This window comes from Rissa tridactyla, chromosome 1 (genome assembly GCF_028500815.1).
Source record: "Rissa tridactyla isolate bRisTri1 chromosome 1, bRisTri1.patW.cur.20221130, whole genome shotgun sequence".
Lineage (NCBI taxonomy): Eukaryota > Metazoa > Chordata > Aves > Charadriiformes > Laridae > Rissa > Rissa tridactyla.
The window spans coordinates 177848743-177874717 of record NC_071466.1 but is presented as its reverse complement, the minus strand read 5'-3'; the positions used below and the strand labels follow the sequence as shown (position 1 = coordinate 177874717).

The 25975-nt window shown below is 37.4% G+C and overlaps 1 protein-coding gene across 8 annotated transcripts in view; it reads right to left on the bottom strand.

The window, feature by feature from the left end:
* Window positions 1-25933, bottom strand: part of CAPS2 (calcyphosine 2) — a 32073-nt gene extending 6140 nt beyond the window's left edge. Inside the window, exons 1-14 of one of the 8 annotated variants that reach the window (XM_054221524.1) lie at window positions 25063-25933; window positions 22414-22520; window positions 20024-20070; window positions 18750-18795; window positions 18488-18607; window positions 15188-15346; window positions 12808-12930; window positions 9124-9191; window positions 7971-8090; window positions 6767-6841; window positions 5794-5889; window positions 5593-5686; window positions 3577-3692; window positions 689-765 (exon numbers count right to left, since the gene is read on the bottom strand). In XM_054221524.1, coding sequence (XP_054077499.1) covers window positions 689-765; window positions 3577-3692; window positions 5593-5686; window positions 5794-5889; window positions 6767-6841; window positions 7971-8090; window positions 9124-9191; window positions 12808-12930; window positions 15188-15346; window positions 18488-18607; window positions 18750-18795; window positions 20024-20070; window positions 22414-22491 — 1219 coding nt within the window. In that variant the 5' untranslated portion in view covers window positions 22492-22520; window positions 25063-25933. Of the gene's footprint in view, window positions 1-688; window positions 766-3576; window positions 3693-5592; window positions 5687-5793; window positions 5890-6766; window positions 6842-7970; window positions 8091-9123; window positions 9192-12807; window positions 12931-15187; window positions 15347-16194; window positions 16315-18487; window positions 18608-18749; window positions 18796-20023; window positions 20071-22413; window positions 22521-22736; window positions 23234-23636; window positions 24410-25062 lie in introns of those variants that run through there. The other 7 variants (XM_054221551.1, XM_054221561.1, XM_054221532.1 and 4 more) reach the window with 7 other exon arrangements.
* Window positions 25934-25975: the final 42 nt, after the last annotated feature.

Below are 25975 nucleotides of genomic sequence, written 5' to 3'. Positions count from 1 at the left end.
CCTACTTAAAACAGGTTCAGCTAATGACAGGAGATTCTAAGAGCTGGAAGCTGTTCAGTCCAACAGTTTTTGTTGACCACAGGTTACAAAGGTAATACACAGCACTGCATAAACAGCTTTCTGTAATTTTAAACACAAAGCTTTGCATTTGTCCTAAAGACTCTAAGTAGGAACTTGGTAAAATTCAATTACATATTCAGGAGTATACTACTCAATTGTACTCAACTATTTTAATAAGCAAAATATTAAAGACAACCAAAAACCAAATTATCAATGTATAGAAATAATGGCCCAAAGAAGCACCTAGGACAAAATTAACTGAATAAATGAGATTGTGTTTGTACATTTTGCCAGTAACTTTTTAAATTCAATGCCAGTTTAACATAGGATCAGCATTATGCTTGAGCATTTTTTCAGAGATTATGTCGACACAGAGATTAACACTTTATTGACTGCATTCACAATTATTCTGTATTGTCTCCACGATCTTTAGCCAGACTGTTTATTTAAAGAAAGAGAGAGAAGAAAGTATTCTTATGACTGATTTATTCTGGTATCAGATTCTAATAATATTCTGCTAAATATCTAACTTCTGTTTAATTTATAATGTTACTATTGTTCTTTGTGTTGAGCTGTAAATACAGAGATAACAGAAATTTAAATTAAATGGGTTCTCGTAGACACAAACCTTGAATCTTCTTGAAAACTTTGCTGTTGTCAACCACTTGCTTGGAACACTCTTGCTTGAATTCCATAGAAGAAGCTCTAAAATAATCAAAATTAATCTTGATTGGTGAAAGTGCATGTAAGTACATGTAATATTACTGAATTCAAAACAGCTATAATTAAAAAAACAAAACATATTGAGCTTTATAATTAATTCTTATACTACCCTTATAAGCATAGTATGCAAATGCTTGAGTTTGAGATGGCACACACAATATTCTTGGCTGAACAGCTGCAGATATGTAGAAATTCCTTTCTGATAACATTGAATTAGCAGCCCATCTACTAATGCATTAAGCATGGATAATTCCTCTTGTGCGTAAAATCTCCAGAAATTTATTTCAAGACAGTCCTAATCTTCAGATCAGGCCACTGGAGGAGTTTGTTAAAGCAACTACATTTAGTTGCCAATAGGAAAATAACATGAAGTAGCTACAAATCTCTCTTTAGAAGAGAAATAGCAAGGGTTTTGACCAAAATGTGGATAAGTGTATTTTAGGTATGATCTAAGAATTATGGTTACATTTTGTGCTTTGTCTCGCAAGTGATTCCCTTCTGAGAAGGGCTTCCCAGAAACCCACATCAGAAATTATTATAGAGTTTGAAAAAAAAAAAAACAAACTACTATGGAAGAACCTATCAGGAAAGAAAAAAAGAAGTCCAATAGTTATTTTAATCAGAATAGGAAGGCAAAGGCAAAAGTACTGCTGTCAGCTTTGAGCTGCTTGCTCACCAGTGCTTTGCCATGGAGTACTCCTCCTCCTGCTTTCTGAGACCAATGACTTACCTCTCTGCTGTCTATTAAGACTCTTATCTCTACTTTGGGTATCTCCCATCATGAAGTCCCTAAGAACTTGTCTATATCAAATCACCTAATCTGTACAGTCAACAACTACATACAGAGGACATTATACTCTATCTAAAACACATGTTAAACAAAAGAATCATGGCTTCTGACAGCAGGGCATAGCTGCTCCTGAAAACCTGCAAATAGACCTTTTGGACTGTACCTGAGTAGGATTCTCTGTGAGTACAGTAATGGAGATAAGAGGACTCAATTCAAGAGTTTTATACTAGAGAACACTGAGTTCAATAACACTCCCATTCAGAACAAAAAGACAGACTTCACAATCTGAAATTTAGTCACTAATGGAAAGGACACAGAGACAGAGTATAAAAAAGAAACAATCTGTTCCACCAGAGGTAGCAGAAAATCCAAAATTATAACCCAGTGAGCAGGTCTTCATTTGGAGCCTTCAGAGATAATATTGGATCAACTCCAAATTTCACAGGTATAAGATTAGCAATAAATGAAAGAAAAAGCTGTTTACCAGAATGATAGGCTTCTGAGATGTAAAACGTCTTACATAAACTATCTGAAATTAAACTATACTGTTTTTTATTTCATGGAAACCTTGCAGAGAGGGAACAATTAGCACTAAGCATCATACAACTGTATATTTCTATAACCAATTACATTTGAATTTACTGTTTTATGTACTTTTAGCTCACTATGGCTCCTTTGCAAAGCTTTCCCTGTAAAGCTTTAAATACTGTTAAGTGAATATTACCGTAACTGAGAACGAGCTTCATGTGTCTGAACACTTGCGGGGGGGGGAGGAGTATACAATCTCTTTAATTGAGATTCTGTTATTGCTGTTACTAGTCAAGAATGCATTGATGCATCTGATATATGAGGAAAGGCCAGGAATGCTGGAACTGTTTAGCCTGGAGAAGAGAAGGCTTGAGGGACTTTATCAGTAAGGATAAATACCTGACAGGAGGGAGTAAAGAAGACTGAGACAGGCTCTGGTCTGTGGAGCCCAGTGACAGGACAAGAGGCCATGAGCACAAACTGAACACAGGAGGTTTGTTCTGAACATCTGGAAACACTTTTGTACTGTGAAGGTGACTGAACACCGGAATAGGTTACCCACAGAAGTTGCAGAGTCTCCATCCTTGGAGATAATAAAAAACCCAACTGATGCAGCCCTGAGCAACCTGCTATAGTAAACCCTGCTCTGAGCTGGGGGACTGGATTAGAGACCCTCTTGAGGTGCCTTTCTATGATTCCATGATTTTATGACAATTTTTACCTTGTAACATCTGCTATCAGCTAACACTGCTCACCAAAACTTGAGTAATCAAACTCTGACTATATTTCCAACATTGTTAAGTAACTTCCATGTTCAGGCAACAACACATCAGTGCAATAAATTTTATACCGAGATTTTATTTGTGCTAAGAACCACTATACTCACAATAAAAGCAAGAAAACCCAGAGAAAGATGCTTTATTCCCTAGAAAGTTTACTTCTGTATAGATACTGAGATGAGAATCTTACCTTCAAAAATAACTCATGCTCAAAGATTAACCATTCACCTAACCATTTTAAAAAGTTCTAAGAAATTCCCATCTTTCAGCCTACGGAAAAACATAATTTACTAAAACTTATTTTGAAAGAATAAGTGCCAAAGTCCTGTCCCAGGAGTCTTCAACATGTGGCAATATCTGGAAGAATGAAGGGGTACAAGAAGGAATGAAAAAGAAATGAAAAAGAAAAAACAAAGAGAAAAGCCTCCAATCCGTCCCCTGCCTGCGTTCAAACACTTGCGTCATCACCACTGATATCAGCTTTTAACATAAGCTTCACAAAAGACTTCACTCTAGAAAGTCACTGAATTATAGAATACATACTAATATCTATTACTAAATTCTCCTAACAACAGCCTAAATAGAGATTTTTTTTTTTAGTAGTATAAGTAATAACATATTAAGAAGCTCTCACTAAAAAAATCTTTTTTGCTTAAGGAAGGAAAGGTAATTTGAAAACCACTTAGCTGCACTTACTTTAGAAAATCCACAGCTGCTTCATCAATATCAATCACACGAAGGGTGAGAACTGGGTTCTGCTTACAGCTTTCTGGAAGGTTATGATCAACACTTCGGAAAGTTAGGTTAGCTCCCTGTTGGTAAAGCATACAGTGATTTACAAGTATGTGGTATATTTTGTAAAATACATACTGCAAGGCTTTCAAGAAGCATGATTGTTAAAAGCTTTAGTACAAAATGATGAAAAAGCACAGCTGAGGTCAGTTAACCTTCTTAACAGAGCCTTTCTAGTACTGAATAAAAACAGCTGCAGGCTCCAAGATGCCACATTATCCTCTACATAGAGGTTTGTCTAGTAAGAGGGCCTACTGTTGCCTAATCCACAGCTGAGAAACATGAGACTAGAGACTGTAGTCAGGCTCCACTTTTCAGTTCTTCTCCCTTCATCCTTATGGGATCCAAAACTCACTGGATCACAGAAGAGAGTCACAGAAGGTGCCACATTGATTCCATGAGAGCAAAATTCTCACAGACTAGAAGAAACCCTCCGCAGTTATTTTCAAAAATCTAAAAACATACTTGAGATAAACAAACAATTAAAAAGTAGCCTTCCCAAAGTTCAAATCATTCCTGCAACATTTAAATTTAAAGTTATTCTTTAAAATAACTATACTTCACTAAATAAATATTGAATAAGAACACGTCATTAGTAGCATACAGTTCTTTACCCAGTACAGTCTCTTCTGAGTATTGCAAATTCCCCTTCCCTCCAAGTTGGGGACAGAGGACACACCTCATATATTCTGCAAAATTAAAGATGCTTTTTGGGTTGGGGGAAGAGGGAAGGGGAGAGAAAGAAAAGCAGGAAACGAAAGGCAATGAATGCTGAGAAGAATCAAAAAAAGCAGTAGCTCTAACTGTAGTATCCATGCAGGCTTGGGTTATAAAGCCTCCAAAACTCATAAATTAGGAAGGAGGAAGAGACACTGTTAATGTGCCAGTGTCTCAACCACTTGGACTTTGTGAGAGATTTTTATATCTTAATGTCAGACCAGAAAACTAGTTTGCAGATACAGAGATTCACAGATATGACATCATTCCAAAGAGCTACTGAACTTGGTAGCAGTACATTTTCTGGATGGCTTTAAGACACATTTTAATTCAGAATATATTTCTATCTGCAGACTGCAAAGGTACACATAATCATAAAAAAACCTCTAAAAGGTATCTTCGACCTCCATACCATAAAGGAAGTAATATATTTCATCTTGGGAATCCTTATGTTGTAGACACATGTAAACATTTAGGATTAGGCAGATGATTAGAAAAAAGACTCTAAAACCTAATGTTATTGTCTTTTACTTTCAGTACTTCACTCAAATACTGTTTTTGCTCTAAATTCAAGATCTCCAGATGTGAAAAACTCAGTGAAAACACTCTGTACTTGAAAAATTGCTCAAGTATTTATAAACCAGGAACACTTAACCCAGTACAGAAGTACAGCAATACAGAAGATGCAACATGATTTATAGCCAGTCACTCATCAGATCAGTAGCAGATGAAGTTTACCACTGTTTCAAAAGCTCATTCTAAACAGCTGGTGCTGAACATTTTCAAACTTTAGGTTAAAACTAATTAACTTGAAATTTACTCATGTTTATAAAAATATTTAATCATTGCCTCCTGTCAAAAATGCCAGCAGACCTTGCAAAGCACTTTGGTCTACATCTTCTGAACATCCTCTGAACTGCGCAGAGCTTTTTGCCTACAAAAAGCTCCGCACTGACTGCAGTCTTGTGCCCTCTAGTGAGAAAATCACAAACTACAGCTTAATCTGAAGCCAAAAATGGAATTTCTAAAACGTGGGACAACAAAATAATCCAGACTCTTGAAAATCTTTAATTCGAAGACATTACTGACGGGAAGGATTTTTGGTCTTCCCTGAAAGCTAGATCACAATTTTCAACTCGAATTATAAATATTACTTCCAAATCACCAACAAAAGTGACTTACATTCAACAGAAGAATACTTACAATATAGAAGTCACTAAAATCATAAGCTTTTCCCTTCTTTTGTCCACGTTGATGTTGATAAACTCCCTTCTGAATGAAAGGCAAGGCATTTGTTCTGTGAAATAATTCAAAACTTATATTAAAACAACTAAATTTATTTAAGTTTCTTAGATAGAGTGGAAGATGTTTACTAAAACCTTTTTAAAAAGTAATTTATCCTACCGATTTTTTCCAAACTGTCGAAATTCGTACACAGTAAGGGATCTGTCACATGCAAAAAAAAATCCAATCAACTCTCTACAAGCATCACGACCATTTCTAGAAGGAAAATTGAAAAGCACCGTTTATGTTTTTGCATCTATAGAAACCCAATTCAACCCAAACATAAATAATATTTCTATTTTGGAATACGCTTTTTATTTCCAATGTTGCATATTGTACAGCCTTTTTCTTTGAAAGCTGTATCAGACTATTTTCTCTAACCCACTATGAAATGAGACTTCTGGATTTAGACACATACACAATATTCCATTCTCCATAATGTTAAAAATACCTTCCAAGCCTTCATGTATCAGTATACCAATGTAATTTTCACTCATTAACTAAAGGATTACTTACACCAGGACTACTGCATTCATTATGGTATATGAAGCTATGTGGCTGAATCCTCAGCTATGTCTAACAAGTATACAGCTCACTGCTTCAGAAAAGCGCCACTTTCAGAGCTGAAGAATACGATTATATCGCCACTACTCAGTTCAGAAAAGTTTCAAAAGTGCCCTAAACCTGCAAGTTTTATACTTAATACATAAGGAGCTACAAACAAGACACAAAGCTATCCTTTCCATCCACAGTGGTTGCCACCTACTAAGACAAGGCTAAAATAATTTTTAATCAACTGACGTGCAATGGCTAAGAGCAATATTTTACACCGCCCCTGTGCTAACTGGCCTGCACAGAGCTAAGGGTATGATGGTAACATAACATTACTTATGCATCTTAACATTGTACAATGAGACAGTAAAGCCAGTATCCATCAGACATGTCAAAATTTATATTATATGCACATATATATCCACACAGCACATACTTTTTTCTAAACATAGGGAACAGAAACGTTCACTGCAATTTATTATTTCAAGATCATCATTGATAAATTCATAGAATTTAAAAGCTTTACAAAATTTGTGATTACCTTGATATAATCCTACTATCAAAGCGTAGCTTGTTAGAAAGCATGTTTTCAGTTAATCCTGATTTGGTCCTTATTCTGTGAAAATAATGCAGCATGGTAATGATACCTATATGCTCACAGAGAAATGTTACATAAAAATCAACTGTTTCAAAACAGCAAAAAAATGTGAAATACGGTATCCTTGGCAACTGGCTGAGGAGATGATCCCTCGTAGTTGAATTAGAAAGCAACTCAGAGTTGTAATGTGGAAGGTCTTCTGGGATTATATAATATCACAGTACATTCACAGAAGGCACAGATATGAATGGAATATTTTGTTTACATACACTTATATCAACAACTAAACCTCTATCACTCATCATACAACCACCAATCAATGTGTTTTCTTGCAAAAATACCCAGGTTGGAGCTTCTTTACCCACCTACATATTTTATATTGGCCATACTACTAGTTCCAGGAATGAAGATTTGTCCATGTGACAGGTGTAAGAGATTGAGACTGGTTTTGTTGACTTTTTTTTTTTTTTGAGAATACAAAGATTACATTTGTTGAGAAAGACTTTAAAGCAGGATGTTAAAACGCACAAAGCAGAGATGTTTGCCTGCATGTTGAGAAAGATTAACAGAACAAAACTTGGACCTACAGAGTCATTTAATTTTATGGGTCACAGTGCTTTCTCAGTTTTTCTTAAGCCCTTGGAGTTACTATTTCAATGCTCACAGGCCAGGAATGACACTTAAATGCAAATATGGTTAATGATTGCAGCAGAAATCAAAACATGAAAGAAAAGTATGATTATATTGTGAAGATTTACATTAGCATTTACGGATGCATATTTATGTAATTTTATGCACCTCAGGATAGGAATCTCTAAAAGGATGTGACAAGATTGCGTGCATTCAACAGCTCAGAAAAGGATGGCAAAACCCTGTGATGAACAATATCAATATAAGCTTAAGAATATTCTCCCAGGTTTTATAAATTCTATGAATCAATCACTATACATAGAGAATCCACTTAAGAAGGTCCCACTAGGCAATTATAGGCATGGGGAGGCTACAAAAAAGGCCTCGCATGAAGCTGGTGGATCCAAGCCAGTAATAAAACATCTGGAAAGGCAAACAGACTTCACAGAGCTCAAAATAATAAAAAATACAGCAGAAAATGTATTTCTAAAAAAAATGACCACTACAGAAAACTTACTTTGTTTCATGCAGCGTTCTTTTTCTACAACGCATTGGTGCTGTCCCAAATCCCAGAAGTCCATGAGCTTCCTTGTAAACATCAGCGCGTGTGGATTGCTCGGGGTCACTTATAACGGCTCTGACCAGAAAGAGCAGGGAGAAGCCCTCTGACTGTTAATAAGTTTGAATTTCAGATCTTACATATTCTTACTCAGGAAAGAAAACACCCAAGAATAAACATGGCAATAAAATCTTGGAAGTTATCCATTAAGCTTGCATAAATGTGTCTGCTCTTTGTTTGTTTGTTTTTAAAAATTCTGGAGTCGATTACTCAAAATCAAATCTATGCAATAATATTCTGGCAGTGCGTTACTATGTAGTAACTTAACAAGTATATATGTATTATTTAAATTACATTTTATATATGTATGTTTTATATATATATGTCAGTTTAACAAGTAAACAAAAGAAGAGACCCTTTAAAAGTACATTAGATTCTTTTTATGCTATTGAAATGGTCCATAATCAGAAGGAAAAAATAATTATGCACAGCTAATATAATTTCATAAACTTGCTCTCTGATCCATGCAGATCTATCTTTGCACGCATCAGTTACACTGATTTACCTGCAAAATCAGCTCTACTAAAAAAATAAAAATTTAAAAAAAAAAATCAAAACACCTTTGTGTTTCCTTTAATAGATTTTTTTTTTAATGCAACAGTTTTGAACAAATCTTCCCCAGTTAACATCCTGCTCTCTGATACCAATTTGTTTGGCAGTACTGGCACAGTTATATTTGGAACATAAATAGAGTTTTTAAATTAAAAGTTCATTATGATGCAGCTACTGGATATTGTTTTGACTTTGTCCACAGAAGGGTCCAGAGTAGGAGGAGGAATACATGGAAAAATCAAAGCAAAGCAGGTTAAGCACAGAATGAACATCCGTGATCCAAGACACACAAGCCTGTGCATTAAAAAGACTTTTATTTACTGATCTTTTAACTTAAGTTAAAAAGACTTTCCCTTTAAACAATTTTTGCAAATAGTAACACTACATAAGACTTGGAATGAGATGATCAAAACACCTTCTGGGCAAGAAAAACCACGCACTCAGAGATCTAAATTCTTCTGTAGGGAAAACTGAAATTTTACATTATAAATTCACTTACCTGGATAACTGATCCACCATCACTTGTTCTACAACAGCCTGTTTTCTCCTCTCTGCAGCAACATCCTCCTGCAATGCAAAATTGACTGAGAGAAAATGAAATATATAACACCAGACACTTCAAATAATAAATTACCCTTTAAGATAGCATTCAGAGGTCACAATCTTACCAATGTTATAATTAATATTTTCTTCCATCTTTTTGATTAGAGTTCTATTTGTATTAACAAATAGACAAATAATATTTTCTGCTACACACTCAAATTGTCTATGCATATTAGCTGTCAATAAATATAAGAATTCTAGTATTTCTGTTGACAGACAGCATCCTTATCTCTGTATTCTTTCCAATAAATTCTGTAAATACAATAGAGCCTGAGGAAACTCACACTCTTCCAGGTTTCATGGTTGACACAGATTCCATCTCGGGGAATGAAACTTTACCTCCAGCAATATTTAGTCAAAGAAATTCTTTGAAGACAGTCTCAAGGCACAATTTTTATTTGCTGCATGCCAAAAGAATTTTCTGCTGAGCCAGGCCAATCTGAAAAACCTTTCAGGAAAGATCATCCTGAGGGGAAGGGGATTTAACATGATCTTATTATTATTTTTATTAGACTAACACTGAACCGTAACCTTGTGCCATTCACTGTAAAGTGCTCAGGCGCTGATCATCGTTTGTTTCATAGAAAGAGAAACCAAAGCACAAGAGTATGCCCCAGGACAACATGGAGGCTACTGGCAACAACCAGGCCCCAGCGGCTCTCTTTATTTTATTTTCCAGATCTCTGAACTTTTTCACAGCACTCAAATTTGCCTTTTATCCACAAAAAATAATTTTTATGTATGAGAAAACAGAGATTATTATTACTGAGGGGGTTAATGCAGCCTTTTTGACAACTCTGTAGGTATTGTGAAACTGAAGAATTAAGATATTTTTCTGATTTGTTATTTTTTCCACTCAATTCTTGTGTGCAAACCAAATTCTAGATAGATAAAGCATTCCCATGGCTGAAAAAGAACCAAAAGTTGGTTCTTTGACACCATGTAACTGTAAGGGATAATCCCTAATTCCACAGATATGCTGTGGGTATCATTCACAACATTTGAGTAAATACTGACTGGCATTAGCCATAAAAATAACCAAACCCCAAAAAAACCCACTAACCATAAAAATCCAAACAAATAACGTAACATCAGACCACCTGGTGTTTATTCCGAACTGATTTTAAGCCTTAAAAGATTTCTGAATTATAGGAGGTAGGGGACTTTTTCGTTTGCTTTCATATTTCATTTTTCTACCTATCAGAACTACAGGTGCTTTATTCCGAGTTACTGAATCTTTGCCCATTAACTGTCACAACAGATGTATTAAAAAGCATTACGCAATGGAGGACACAGTGATGATACAGAGCAGTGTTTGTTAAAACACGACATATTCCGTCAGCCCTGGCTTACAGAGCCAAATCAGATATAACACTGAGACAAGAAATCTTACACCTTGAACTTCAATTGAATACTAGGTCACTAAATGTACTCTTCCGTGGAATATCTTCCATTCACCTCTTAGACAAAAGCTCTACTATGAATTTACAAAACTGCCGAGGCAAACATTGAACTTACAGCAGGTCTCACTATTTAAAAAGCAGTAACTCTTGTTCACAAAATATGATTATTCAGAGAAAAGCAACCTTCTTCCAAAAAGCCCTGATTTTATTGTATGTAGCATCTATTGGCAATCACACATGTTCTATAATCTGTCTTGAATATGGGAACTTTCATCCCAAACTACAGAAAAATTACAAGAAATTCTACTGTAGAGTTTTGGGTAATGATTACAGTAAAAGGTAATTTTAGCACTGTGTATTCCTAAAACAAGCGTCTACAATTGAGGCAACATGTACCCAATGGAATTAGGATGTAGGCAGTTACTACTGCCAGGTTTTTTCCATTATTCCTACCACTATCAGAAGCTCAAACCTGAGAGAACCTAAGAGATATTCCTAGAAAGAGACAGCCAGCCTGTGCAACCATCAGTGTTAATCAATAGCAAAAGTGCTTCTACAGGTCCCCGTAACACCTTACTCAGATGCCTGGTGGCTTCCTTTCAAAGCATACCAGCTGCAGTGTACCTCTTATTTTGTAGTCCTGCATTGCTCCCTTTCTCAGTATTTTTAGCTTATTTGATTTAGCATTAAGTAGTTATTCTAATGATACTTCAAATTTTTCCATTATCCTCATCCTGTAGTATAGATTTTTAAATTTCTTCTAAAAATAACGAACAGAAGTTCTTCAAATTCTTCATAAAAGTACTTTCTGAAAAGATTTTCTTATCCTGAAAATTAATAGTGACCTCAGCAGTGCAACATCCACATTCACTTTGACGAGACTAGAATGTTTGCAAAGATGAAAAATGCAGTGCATAGTCATGATTAAACAAAATAAATTAAAATTATTTACTTTTACAATCTCGTAAAATTTCTCATGGCTTAGTATTCCATGAGAAAGTTAGAATGCTAACTCTGTTCAACAATACCTTCAAAAACCAGTTTTGAAAACCATCACTCTGCACACGCAAATATTGAATTATGCACTACCAAATCTCAAGGATCTTCATCATTCTAAATAATCTTAAATTCAAAGCTTAGCCTTAGATAGGCAAGACTCCTATTGTTCAGTTCTTAAGAGTCAAAATCTCGTCTATGTAAGAAGAAACATATTGGGTACATCCATATAAGAAAATTTTCAATTCCCCTCTACACATGCTAGATGCTTTACTTGTTGCCAGTTTTCAGGGCTCCCTCCTTCCCAAGATCAATAGGGACGAGAGGAATCAGGAAAGGATCTAACAGAGGACTGGAGTCAAAGCAACTGAAAGGAGAGGCTAAGGGAGCTTAGGTTTGTTTAGTTTGCAGAAGCAGCAGCTATGAGGCATTCTGTAAACATCCTACAATGAAAGGGATGTTACTAAGAAGACAGAAGCAAACATTTTTGACAGTGGCCAACGGTATAACAAGAGGCCAGCGTTACAAACTGAGCCTTGGGAGGCTTGGTGTGGATAATAGGAAGAACTTCTTCACAAGAAGACTAGTGTATCACAGGAAGATGTTGCCTAGAGGTGCTGTAGAAACTCCATTCTTGGAGCTTGAAAATTCAGACAACCGTGGCTGACCCGATCTAATACCTGCAGCAGAGCCCACAGAGCTTACAAAGCCAGTTCTTATCACATATTCCATCTCAGGAGTAAATGAGGGAAAACAGCCTATTTACTACAGGAACAAGTCAGAGTAAGTGCTGATGGAATCATGGAATCCATGGATCATGGAATACAGGCTCAGGTATGAGCTACAGACCAGAGGAAACGTCAACACTATACTCAGGTTCACACAAGTCACTCAGTTAATCTTAGTTGTATGTATATATTTGTATTTATTATTCATAATTTGCATTCTTATTTATATACATTGTTGCATAAAATACAAGCATTGCAGATACTATTAAAAAAATGCTCACTGGATTGCTCAGGTCAGATCTCCTTGAAACAAATGTTTAATCTCTCAGGACTTCAATGGGTGCAGCTACATGCTAGGACCACATCATCAAAGGCCTAACTTCTGTTGAACATCTGGGAAGTCATTCTACAAGTCTAGTCAGTTAACAGCATAATATCAGCCAAAACACTTACAGCTTCTGATTTCCTTATACTATGCCGCATATTATAGGGCTTGCTTATGTAGCATTGTTGCAGGAGAGCTTTCTCATCAAGAGCTGTAAGATCATCATTATGTCCATCTTGAAGCTGTGTACCCTATGCAAAAATACATTGTTTTCATAAATCAAATTTAATTAATTGTAAGAAAAAACAAACCAACCAACCACACACATCTTCCTCAACAATTTAACGTATTTTCCTGTTTTTCTTCTTTCTTTTTTAAAGTGCCTGCTTCTTCCACTTCGTGCTAATTAGAAAACAAATTTTTTAAGCCTAGCTTTCTACAGAAACTGAACTTAAAAATCTTGTTCTCTAGTATTGCCTTATAGCTTTTGAATACTTACCAGCTTTTGACCATATTGAAATTTAAAAAAAATAAATTTCAAAAATACTGCGTTCCTACAAGCTTTGTGAAATATCAGCAGCAACTCAGAGAAGGCAGACTGTTAGTACCTCTCTGAAGACAAGAGCTCATCCTTTCTCTGTTCTGCTCCAGAACAGCCAAGAGAAAGAGGCGGATTTGCCATTATGAATACAGCTCAAGTTCACCATTGCAGAGATGCTGCTTTTTGACCAGTAAAGAAGTTAAATAGAATCATAGAATGGTTTGGGTTAGAAGGGACCTTAAAGATCATCTAGACAGGGAAATGCCAAAGCACACCGCTGAACTGGGTCTAACAGACTTGTAAATAAGTCTGAGGCTATTACCTCCTCTAGGAGCAGCTTCTTTTCAGAGAAGAAAAGTTATTACAAGTTCCACTAATCAGATAAAATAATAAGTACCCTGAAATCTAAAGAGGTTTTGATTTATTAATTTAATCAGGTAGTGATAATATCTAACATAGAAAATTGTTCTGCTAGACTTTATATTAATATCTGTCATAAGAACTGACCCACATGGCTTCTAGTGCTTAGCAAGTATCTTTCTGGAACCCAAAATCACCAGAATAAGCCAGTCCTGCTTTTTCTCTCCCTGTGTACACTTGCCACATATTTCTTCAGTGATGTGATGCTGTCAGGCTGGTACGTAAGAATTGAATCATTAAAAAAAAAAAACCAAAACCACCACATAACAACAAACCAACACAAAAAAAGTAATACTACAGCAAAACCCCAGAACTGACAATTTTAACTACCAACAAACATAAAACTAAACAAAATCAACTCTAACTCACAGAATGTTTACTTAGAACTACTTGCAGGTTCTCCAAGTTTTATCTGAATGCTAGAAGAATGACTATAAGAGGAGAAAGCCCCTTTAGAACTATCAACAATGTGTGAAACAATAACAACAATATGTGAAACATGATCTCTGTCTTATGCAAGACCTTCCCTTTTCATTGTACTGAACATTAAGGAAATAAAGTCAGTAAACTCTTTGTTATTCATCACAAACCTTTTCTCTGAAAAGCCATGAGCACAATATGTTCCCTCAACATCTGCATACTTAACTTTTCATTAAGATTCTTAATCGGTCATCTAACCTCAGCACAACCTAGCATTCCACCAGTCCTCACAGCTGTTGCTTACTTTGTGTCCTGTTTCCTTATGCCTACAATGATGTGTCTTGCTCTGTGCAACCACCCTTCTCCACTCTTTCTTCCAGAACAAGAAGTTAGTTGGGTTTGTTCACCCCTTTGTTTTACAGTTTCTCTCCACTAATCTTCCCTTGTTTGCATCTTAGTTTTAATTTAAAAACACAAAAGAAACCTGGTAAAATTAATACAGCTTGCATTCTAACTTTACAGTCCAACTATACGGGATCTTATACAAAGACAAAACAAAAAGTACAGATGAAATCTTTCATTATTTTAACCTCATATTCCCTTCCATTTTCAGAGTTAATAGTTCTCTAGGGTACAGATTACATCTTTCACTTCTTTTTTAAGTCCCATATACAGTCATAATTGACTAGAAGAATAATTACTATGCTTCTATATTTAAAAAAGAAAAAAGCTTGAATGCATTTCTATATTTGGAAATAACATTCTAACAAGATCTTCCCACTGTCTCTTTGCTTCTTAGGCTGCAAACTCTTCCGTATCAATCGTGCTAATCTTCATGCTCAGACTAGAGGAGCACTATGAGGGCAAACGTTACATTTCTTCCCAGAGAATACAAGCATACTTAGATTCTCAGAGCATCTCAGTTTCTTGCTCTGGTACAACTGCAACAAGCTTCTACATTTTATTTCCTACTCAACATCAGATGCTGAAATTACATGCCTTTATTTCTTTACAATAAAAACATGGAAGAAATTAATTACACACGCATGCAAACCTCTCCAAACACTGTAATGAAATACCAGCACACGTTTGCTATTTAAAAATGCAATAACATCTTTGCCAGCTACCTTTACTGAAGCTTCTGGACACTGGAAATGGTCTTTTTTCTTTTCTGCAATTCTCTGAGAATACTGCTTGTATTCTTCCCTCGTATCTGCTTCATACTGACGATACTTCAGTTTATATCTGTCTGTTGGGGATGGAAGATTTTCTGGTATGGTCTTCTGCTCCAAAACAGAAAAGCAAAGAATAATCAATATAAAAGCCTCTGGTCAATCTATTGTATGATAACAGCATTACTATAATTCCCATCCAGTATAGCTTCTGAAACTTCTTGACACTATGCCTCACATTAAGAAAAAAATGCAAATATGACTGCATATTCAGGCTTAATTTTCATTGAGTTCTTCATATTCTGCCTTTGTTTAGTCTAAAAAATACACAGCCAAATGGTTTTACATCACTTTTAAAGAGAGAAGCCAAGATTCAGTGGTTCTGTCCTGTAAGATAATGTTACAAATCACTAAAATGGGAATTCTGACATTTGATTTTGGATGGCTGAAAATGGCCTGGTGGATTTTTCTCAGTCAGAAGTTCTAATATTCTTGAATGGCAGGCAAGTATTAGTACTGGGACTTCCTTCCCTAGAATAACATCAGCTGAAAAGGCTGTGAAGCCAGCTAAGTACTTTCCCATCTTTACGTTCATTTTAGTGCTCTACACAATGGAGGCTGGATCAGTAAAAACAGCAGCAATGACAGAAGGCCAAGACTCCATTCTTCTTTCTCTCCCCGAATAGCTAACACCTTCAATGTTTAAGTGACATGCCTTCAACATTAACAAAACTAAGATGGCATTATCTAGCATCTTTACTTGACACATCTCCTCTTGCAACGCAGGTGCAGTCCTGTTCTAGTAAAGCATTTCTCAAAACCCTGTAACATTTATGTTCTTGAAAGGGCAGCTTTCTCTTTCAAAAGAGGATACACATCCCTTGACTGGTTAATTCCTGAATCATAAGACTATGTTTAAATTATTCTTCCAGAAGTGACCTATTTTGGGAAGATTTACTTACACAGTCTGTTACTGAAGAAGCTGGAATATATCTTGCTAAAGGAATGCTCAGTCAGGGCCCCAGAAGCAAGCAATGCAGAAATAAAGGCCGCCCAGAGGAATACATTAAAATATTTTAGAGCTGCTTGAAAATCCTCTCCACAAAAAACAAGAAAAAAAAAAATCAGGCAAAAAGAGAGAGAGAGGGGAAGGGCAAAAGAAGGTAAGTGAACAGAAGATACATTCCTGCACATTCAGCACTTTAGTATTTAAGACATAATGAAGGCAGAAAGGATGCAACAAGAGATAAAGGAAAGCAAAGATGGGGAAAGACCCTAAGAAACAGACAAAGCCATTCCAACCTTCCATTAGCCTTTCTTCAGCTAGACAGAATTATATGTGTGAACTTTAGATTTTTTAAAAAATGGTAAAGCAAGCAGTGAAATTATAGGCATCTAGACCTAAAAAGAGTATAGCAACTCAAGTATGTTTGCACTGCACACTTACAATGCAGTACAGAGGAAAATAACCTATCCATAGTTACATGTTTACAGTTATATCTTAAGACATGCATAAATACCTACGTTGGGCACATAGATATTCTGAGTCGTGCACTCTTAGACCATCATTTAAAAAAAAAAAAAAAAAACAACTGCTTTTATTTTAATTTAAATGCAAATTTTTTTTCCAAGTTGAGAAAACACTTGGTTATATAGGAAAACATATAAAATTATGATCTTGGCAGATTCACCTTGCGCTCCAGCCAATTTGGAGTCCTGCCACAGAAGTCGCTATATTATTTGTTTCAAGGGGCATTGGTTATATACAAATTAATTAATAATTGTTTTTCCCTCAAGCTATACTTCTGTTTGAAACACACTCATTAGAGTCTTTCTTAGGTTTACATAAGTAAAATATTTTTAAAATAATAGATTTTTAAACAATATCTTTTCCAATTCTTCCAAAAAAAGAGAACATTGCTAAATTAGGATCCTGCACCCTAATCAAATAAAAACATACTACTACTAGTAAGATTTTTACCATGGTTATGTATGGTGCATGATTATGACAGAAAATAATCATGTAGGTAGCATTCTTTAATTAGTTTAAAGCTCTAGATAGCTAATCTCTTGAATATATAGAGACTACAAAGAGAAGACTACTGTATGCAGTACTTCAGCATTTTCCCTTTAATTGTCACATTTGAAAAACGGAAAATATTGGTGGAATGACACCAGATCAAAAATAGTGTCTCCAATAAGCTAGTTCCTACCACACAAAAGTTAAAACATATTACATTTTCAGACCATATACTATAGTACTCTATACTGAGTTGCTAATGTTAGTTAGTCAGTGTATATCTTTTTGGCTGCTTTTCCTTTAGCTTAAACAGGTGTCTAGAAAATCTTGTCAGAAGAAAATAGAGGTAAAGAGAAATTAAATATGTACCAATGATCAAATAAAAAATTGACACATTCATTTCTTCAAATTTAATGCAGCTGTAAGAGTTCAAAGGAAAATTTTCCTGCATTCAGGGAACTGTAAGAATTAATTACTCAGTTATTAAACTTGTTATAGTGGATATTGATCCTGAAAAGTGATGTACTGAACTATAAACCAGAATGTTAGCATCCAGACTACTGATTTTCATAATAAAACACCTAGGATTAGTGGTGATTAAGTTTCTTAGTCATCCAGGAGAAAAAAAAAAAAAGCTGATATGATCAGGAAATTTTACAATAGAAGTGCTCTGACAAATTGAACATAATTCCACAGTTAACATCACAGTTCTGTTTTAAAGACAAGAGACTTAGGAAAAGCCCTATGAAATGGCTGCACATAACTCCAAAAGCCTCCTTTTCACCAAAAGTAACTGTTCTTCCATACAAATAATACTTACTGTTTGGAAACTTGGGTCTTTTCTTCAATTACTTACTAACTACTACTGATGTTTTCTATTTTGGTAAGTACAACTTTGTTTAGAAAGGTAAACCAAAGTTACATGCTACCTCAAAAGTTTTTTGGTTGCTTTACAAATTGTTAATAAAGCTACCTATTAATGTGTCTCTTCAAAAATAAGTACAATGAAATGGATGAATGTTATCAACCAACAAAGAGCTAAGAAAATAGGATTTTTAAAATATTCTAGATATTTTTTAATAAAAAGTACTTTGCCAAAAGTATTTTGGACCAATAGCACTGTCAGATATGAGTTTAAACAAAAGAAATAGAACTTCTATAATAAAGCTAAGCATACTTTTCTAAATTACTGCTAAAGGGGCATATTTTAAAGATATTTGTAGCGACAGACTGACCTGTTGAGCCTGATGATGCTGTGCATATGGTGTTTGTAATGATGTTCTCCAATCTGAAGATGAATCTAGACGGCATGTATGAGGATAACTTCCACTGTATGGCATGTAAGAGTCCCCATCCTAAAATTACAGGAAAAAACCAAAAAACCAAAAAAAAAAGACAAGCAATCGTAACTGTTTTATATTCAGAGTGATATTTTTATAAACTCCTGTAACACATGAATTCTAAAAAGTATTCAGGACAGAATTAATTTATAATTACCTCTTCATCAGAATCTCCCAGCCTCCCTAGATCTAGGCATGGCACCCTGCAGGAAGTTAAAATTATTTTAATAGCAATATGTTCTCTTATTTTTCAATTACAGTAAAAGCAAATTGCCTGTTAGTTATTATTATCAGCTCCTTCACAAAAATTTCCCTGCTATGAACAGTTTCTCTACAAACGGAGATGGCCTACTTGGAAAATCCCTATTAGCCCCTCTTGGCTTCAGTTCTGGAACTGGCCAGTGACCTTTTCCTCTTCCCCAGTTGCAGAGTAACCTGGCAGCCAAAGAGGGCCCCTGCAAGGCCCTTCTTCACTCCCAGCACAGCCATCCTGGCTTCTTTTCACTCCCCAACAGGAGCTGCTGCAACAAGACCATAAATCAGGGATTCTTTATTCCTGTCTTCCACAGCAGGTCTGTGGCAATAGCCCTCTATAATCAGTCACCAGAGAGGCAACAGGGAAGCAATAGCTCCTTGAGATGCAAGCCTTCTAAACTTTTTGGAAGATTTTAAGCAGAATGACATACTGAAGTATAGTTGGCTTCCACTGTGCTAAAGAAATGAAAACATCTACCAATTCATAAAAGCACCTCCATGTCTTCTGCCTTTACCCTAGATATACTTTGGAATTATAATAAGATTACTGCTTGGAATAAGACAGTTCCTTAATTCACAGTCTTTTTTTATTACAGGATGGCTGACAGTACACATAAATTGAGGTTTTTTGACTTCAATATGAACAATCCAAGGATACGGTCACATATACCTATAAAATAATGTAGATACATATGTTGGCTGTTAGGCATTTCAGTAAACAAAACCCCATAAATTACCAAACACAATCCTTGGAATAGCAGGTGTTGCTTATCTGACAAAGTCACTATAAAGTTTTAAATTTATAGGCACGATACGAAATTTCCCTTTGCTTGTAAAAACCCTTCACAACAGTTTCTTTGTAATTTTTACTGTAATACCTGCAAAGAAAGCCGATAGTTAAAAAAAAGTTTTTTCTCTTTTTTTCAAACTATTATATTAAAAATACTCAAGAAATTTTCATAAATATGAAAGCTCTGAGCACAGCTCTGCCATTAAGCTCAACGACATGTAAATCAACTTAATTCCAATGTAAACAATGCATCAAAAATTCTACTCTAAATATAAATCATAGAAAACAAACCTGTGATGATAAATTTCATGGAACACCGATTTGCATACCAATACAAATGCAAACGCACAATTACACAAACTGATCAGAAATACAAGCAGACTTACTCTGGTGGGCGAGGACTGTGGCTTGCCCGTGTATCTGGTCTCCAGCCCTAAAAGAATGACACATTATTACATATCTACAGGGATCAGGATTAAAATACTCAGTTCTCTCTTTCAAGTTCGCCTGGAACTTTTTAAATCAATACCTCAGAGTATCTGTCTGATGTATTTGACTGAGATGCTACTAACAAAAGGACAAAACAAAACCTTTTCATTGAAAGTTGATTCTTACAGATTACAAGACTAAATGACAGGAAGATTTCCAGCCATTAAGAATCCAGAATCCTGGCAATATCCATGTCAGCTATTAATAACGCATTATAAGTAATCCATGTTCCTGAGGCTTTGTACAATCACTGCTCACAGGGTTTAGGTCACATGGTCCATGTTTGTCGAGAACCAACCCCTCAGCCAACCCTTAAGCCAAAACCACAATACTGACAGCCAGCTGGCCCACATGGAGCTAGCTCAGACCCCAAAAAAGCCCTGATATTTGGTGTAAGTGTATCACCTCAGCTTTAGTATAGCAGCACACGATTAGGCAGCTTGTGTACTCATACTGTTCATTTTGCGTGGCTGTGTACCACACAGATCTCCAAACTCAACTGATCGACAACATACCAAGAAGAAAAGACTCAGGTCAAAGCTTTCTGAAAACAGCCAAGAACAAATCCCTAGGGAAGATGGTTTGACTGGGGCAAGCACATAGTAACAGTTTCCCTCAACTATCCTTCCAATCTGGAAAAAAACGTGGTTCAGGGATGTTCTGAACCAGGGCCAGCATCTTTGTTTTCATACTGTTCAGCTCAGAGATGTCAGCATCACAGTCTGAACTGAGCAGACATCCGATTTCAGTGCTGCTCTAACACCTTTCATGATCTGAGAGCAGTCACAAAACTGTAATTCCCTTCCTGTCATACACCCTTGTAGCCTGCTCCTGAAAAAGAAGTTTACAGTTCAGCAACACTACCCTCTAGTGCCTTCAAAAAAAGGCATTCAGGTTTAGAAAAGGAAAAAAACCTTTCGCTCCAGGAAGGTTGCACATAATAAACACCACCACCTTGTGGTCAAATATGTAAAAAAAAGTTAAGAAATCTAACACAATTTAGTCTTATTCTAAAGACTAAATGTAATGCATTTTAAATTACAAGTATGTATTTTTTCTGTACTATTTCAACTGCGATAAGATAAAGAACATACTACACGCTAAATGTTAAAGTCATAATGTAATTCCTTTACCAGAAGTCATCAAGTCAGGAAGAAAGCAAATAAAAATCATCCTGAAGACTGTCCACATTTACGGGGTGAAGCACAGTTTCAACCTGATTTTAATCTGCGTTTTATTTTTGCAAACTACCAAGAATCCGATAGACTATGGAGTCTAAATTTAGACACTGAGGGGCATGAGAAAGAGAAGAAAAAAGGGGTAATGGTTAGAGAAAAAATGGACATTTCTTTTCTTTTACAACCTACACTACATGCCCCAGTTGCTCTTGTTGTAAACAGATATTTCATTCTCAAAAGCCTGGCTAAATGGTAACATAAAATTGATGTGGTATCATTTACAAAAGGTCCTTTTTCACTCCAAATCAAACAAAAAAGGAAAACAGCAACTTGTCAGTCAAACTCCAAGAATTCCTCACGTCATCCAACAAACAAGGAAGTTCAATGGGTGCCCGGGGCTGAGGGAAGATTACCAATTAACTTTACTTCATGGGAATAAAGTACATACTATCTGTGAGAAAAATCAACTGTTACAAAAAATATTAATATTTACCTTGGGTATAATAAAAACAACGGCCCTCAGAATCCAAGATGTTATTTTTACTAATTAGGCTTTCAAAGGTTACCCTGAAAGTTTCTGCTACAGTGATCTTGTGAGAGTTGCACACCTAACATCTCAAAACGTAGACTATTAGGAATATCTGGAAAACAAAATTCCCCTTCATAATCAATGCAGAGCACTGAGATTCATTTTACACATCAATCTGAAATCATGCCTTTTGAAATTATGTTTCTTGCCGTCTTGCAAAACAAAAACACAGACACACCTGTTACCAGTTTCACCGAGAACCTGAGACAGCACACAGAACAGGTTCAAGCCTCTGCTGCACTTAATTGCAAGCACTAGTTTGTTCCCTGAGTTCTCCACATCCTAGCTAAGTACCCAGAACATCAGTTATTTTAGGGCAGATGTTTTTTATTGGAAATTTTCTCCTTGATTTGAGAAGCTGATGTACTAAACTATCACTTTCTGACAAATTAGTTTAAGTTTCCTTCTCTACAGAACGTTTTATAACCTCAAACTAAAACCCTCCTGAAGCATGATTAAAATACTTGTAAAAAAATCAAAATAAGGAAGGAAAACAACCACAAGCCATCCATGAACAAACCTGAAGTTTCTTCCCCATTGATGACAGCTGAGTCTGCCTTCGAGGGGACACAGCAACTCCTTTAACTTCCAAATCCATGCAAATTCAATGACAGCCTTCAGAATAAACTGAAAAACAGAAAAAGATATTAAGAAAATAATGGTTTTTTTATATAAGTATTTCCGTAAATAAACAGTATTGCATTAGAAAGAATGTGTCTTATCACCAATAATCTGGGTATTGTCTTCACCGATCTATGAAATGCTGCTGGGTGCCATTTTTCACCGCCTCTTAATTTCAATATTCCCTTACTAATGCTTAACCAGATTCCTCTTCAAATTTACCTCTTTGCCTCAAGTTTAACTCTCTCTTTCCCTCATGCTTCTCTTGATACCTTCTCATACCAGGATTACTGATTTGCTATCCTTTGGTAACAACATCCAACGTTTTTTACTCTTCAGTTACTGCTGATGCCTGGCTCTCACATGCACCATGCCCTAGGACAAAATATTTTCAGGAAGACGTAAGGGCCCCCCTGGCACACAGCTGGCCTCTGAGGGCTCCAGAGCAGCATTTTATCAGTATGCTACCCCCTGCTTTGCTGGTTCCTCCTTCCACCCAGCCAGTTTTGAACCAAAAGCCTGTCATTTAGTTCCCAGAAATCAGACACTCCATCTTCAAATCGCCATCCACAAAAGCTGCTTCCTAAAAAAAAAAATAATCCCATTTTTACCTACTGAGCAGGTTTTAACTCCCAAGTGCCCTTGCCTTTACCGAGCAGAAGCACCGCCGCAGGGCCTCCTTGGTGATGGCCACAGGGCTGCTGGACAAGCAGCCAGCCTTCCAACCATTCCCCCTTTCCAGAGCACTGAGAACATGGAACCACCACCCCAAGGCTGACACCGAAATGCCGCATGCCCCCAGCTGAAGGCACGGGGGGAAGCATTGTTGCATTTAATGGTTAACGTGCCGGAATAACATTATCGTGTTACATCGTGGGCCACGGAAAAAGTTCGGTTTTCCGGGGGGCGGCCTTCCGCAGAGGCCCGGGGCCCCGGCAGGTCAGGGCCGGGGCCCGGAGGGGTCTCAGCGGAGGGGGGCGACGGGCCGCGCACGGCTGATGGAACGGGCCAGCTCCCCTGCGTCTGTCTCCATGGCAACCGCGCCCCGCCGCGGCCCCCCTCGTCACTGCTCCCTCCCGCCCGCCGCCTGACGGGCGGCAGCCGCTGCGGCCCGCACCGCACCTGCCTGAGGGGCGGGAACGGCTCCCGCCCGTCTCGTACCCGCCGCCTCAGAGGCGGTAGCCGCTGCCGACCTCACAGCACCCGCCTCAGGCGTGGCGGCGTCTCCCGACCGCGCCGTTCCTGCCCGCCGCCTCCGCCCGCCTCGGGGTCGCGCCGGGTACAGCTGCGCGGAGGGGCCAATCCGAGACAGGCTTCGCAGAGAAGTTTGGCAAGATTCCGCCTCGGCTGAGCGGGGAAGGCGAACTCCCGGTTGCTCCCGAGGGAATTCTCCGCTCGGGGTACGGCTGCGCGCCCGAACGCCCCTCCCTGCGCTCGCTCACCCGCCTGCCGCGGCCAGCGCCTATAGGGGCCTCGCAGCCCCGTGCTTGCGGGGAAGGCTGGGCGGTGGGGCGCTGCGCTGATCCCTGTCCTTACAAAAACCCGACAGATGAAATCAGGGACTTCAAAACAGCCGTAAAAGGTCTCAGGGTGATTGGTTGTAGCCCCGGCTCAGCAATACAGCAATTACCCCAAAGTAGCTCAAAGCCTGATGATGGACAAAGGCTTCGAGTAGCAGCAGCATCCAAACACTAGTGACCGGGAAAGCCACGGCGCTGGCGATTCAAAGGAAGGCCACCAGCAGTAGGGGCAGCACGACTGGCCTGCATCCACACAGCTCCGGCAACCGAGTGAACCACGGAGCCACAAACAGCCACCGCCATGGCAGGGCAGCATGCTTGGTTCCCACTCCTTCATTCTGTTCGATCGAAGGTTTTGAAATTAGAATCATAGAGTCATAGAATTGTCTTAAGTTGAAAGGGACCTTTAAGATCAAGTCCAATCATCAATGTAACACTGCCAAAACCACCACTAAACCATAACTCTAAGCACCATGTCTACCCCTCTTTTAAATACCTCCAGGTATTTAAGACAGGTGAGGCACCTCCAGGTGCCTCAACCACTTCCCTGGGCAGCCTGTTCCACTGCTTGACAACCCTGTTGGTGAAGAAATTTTTCCTAATACACAATCTAAACCTCCCCTGCCACAACTTGAGGCCATTTCCTCTTGTCCTGTTACTTAGAAGAGACTGACCCCCACCACGCTACAACCTCTTTTCAGGTAGTTATAGAGAGCAATAAGGTCTCCCCTCAGTCTCCTTTTCTCCAGTTCCCTCAGCTGCTCCTCATAAGGCTTGTTCTCTAGACTCAGTTCACTTTAATTAGCCTTATGAGTCATCTCAGAGGATAGCCTGTATGCAATTAAGATTTTCTTTTAAACAGTTCGTAGTTTTCCTGACTGACCAGACCTACATCAGTTACATTTAAAAAAAAAATCATGTCCAAGTACCAGTTCCGATTCATCCATTCTGTCTTGGGGAAAAATGTGTCGCCTCTTGAGAAATCCTGTGGGTTTTTTTCAGTTCTCCCAAGTTAGGCAAAATCTTACCTTTGCAATGCTACTACTTCCAAGCCTCTGCGATCCATTTTTAGAACCCAAAGATGTACCACGTTTCTACACAAGAAAGATCAATTTATTCCCTTTGGTCCCTTTAACCCAGTACATTTCTTCCAGAAAAACAAATCCACATGTTATTTTCCTGTAAGAATAAAGATGGCAAAACAGTTCAGGCATTACAACTGGCCTACTTAAAACCTATGGAATTATAAACCAGAAAATTTAACAGCACTGTACTGTCAGACCTACTTCTAATGTAATTCCTGTCCTTAAAGGGTGCCGGTTCCATAAGCATGTGCATTAAGTGGACAAAAATTTAGTAGAAAATAAAGGTTTGGATAAAAATTATTTGGCAAAGGAAAAAATTCTTAACACTGACTTAAAAAAGCCACTATCAAGTTGGCAGAATGTATTGGAAAAAAAAAAAAAAAACCAAAGCCAAGCTACACAGTTCTTGAACAATATGTAGCAATATATCTGTTAATAGTGATGTAAAAAAAAGTGTATTACAATGAATCAAAAGGCAGATTCTAGTGTGTTAAAATAAATATGAAATGGGGATAGAGTACTAATGGATATCAATCATTAGGCAGCTGCTGAGTTTAACCAGTGACAGGTGGGGAAGAAATTAAGTGATCCAGCGTAATACATTATGGTTTAAATTGACATACAAAACAATACATCATTCCTGAGCAGACAGCAAACTCAGACATAATTATTTTTAAAAAGTGTCTATGGCTATATTTCTCTCACCAAATAAAGAAACGTGACTATAAATGCATCTCTAAGACTTAACCCATACTGCTTTTCATTCCCCCTCTAGAGAAAAGTTTTCCACAAAGAACTAAAACATCAGTGCATGCTGTTTAATGAAGTCAAGAAAGTCACAGTTCAAGTGGCACCA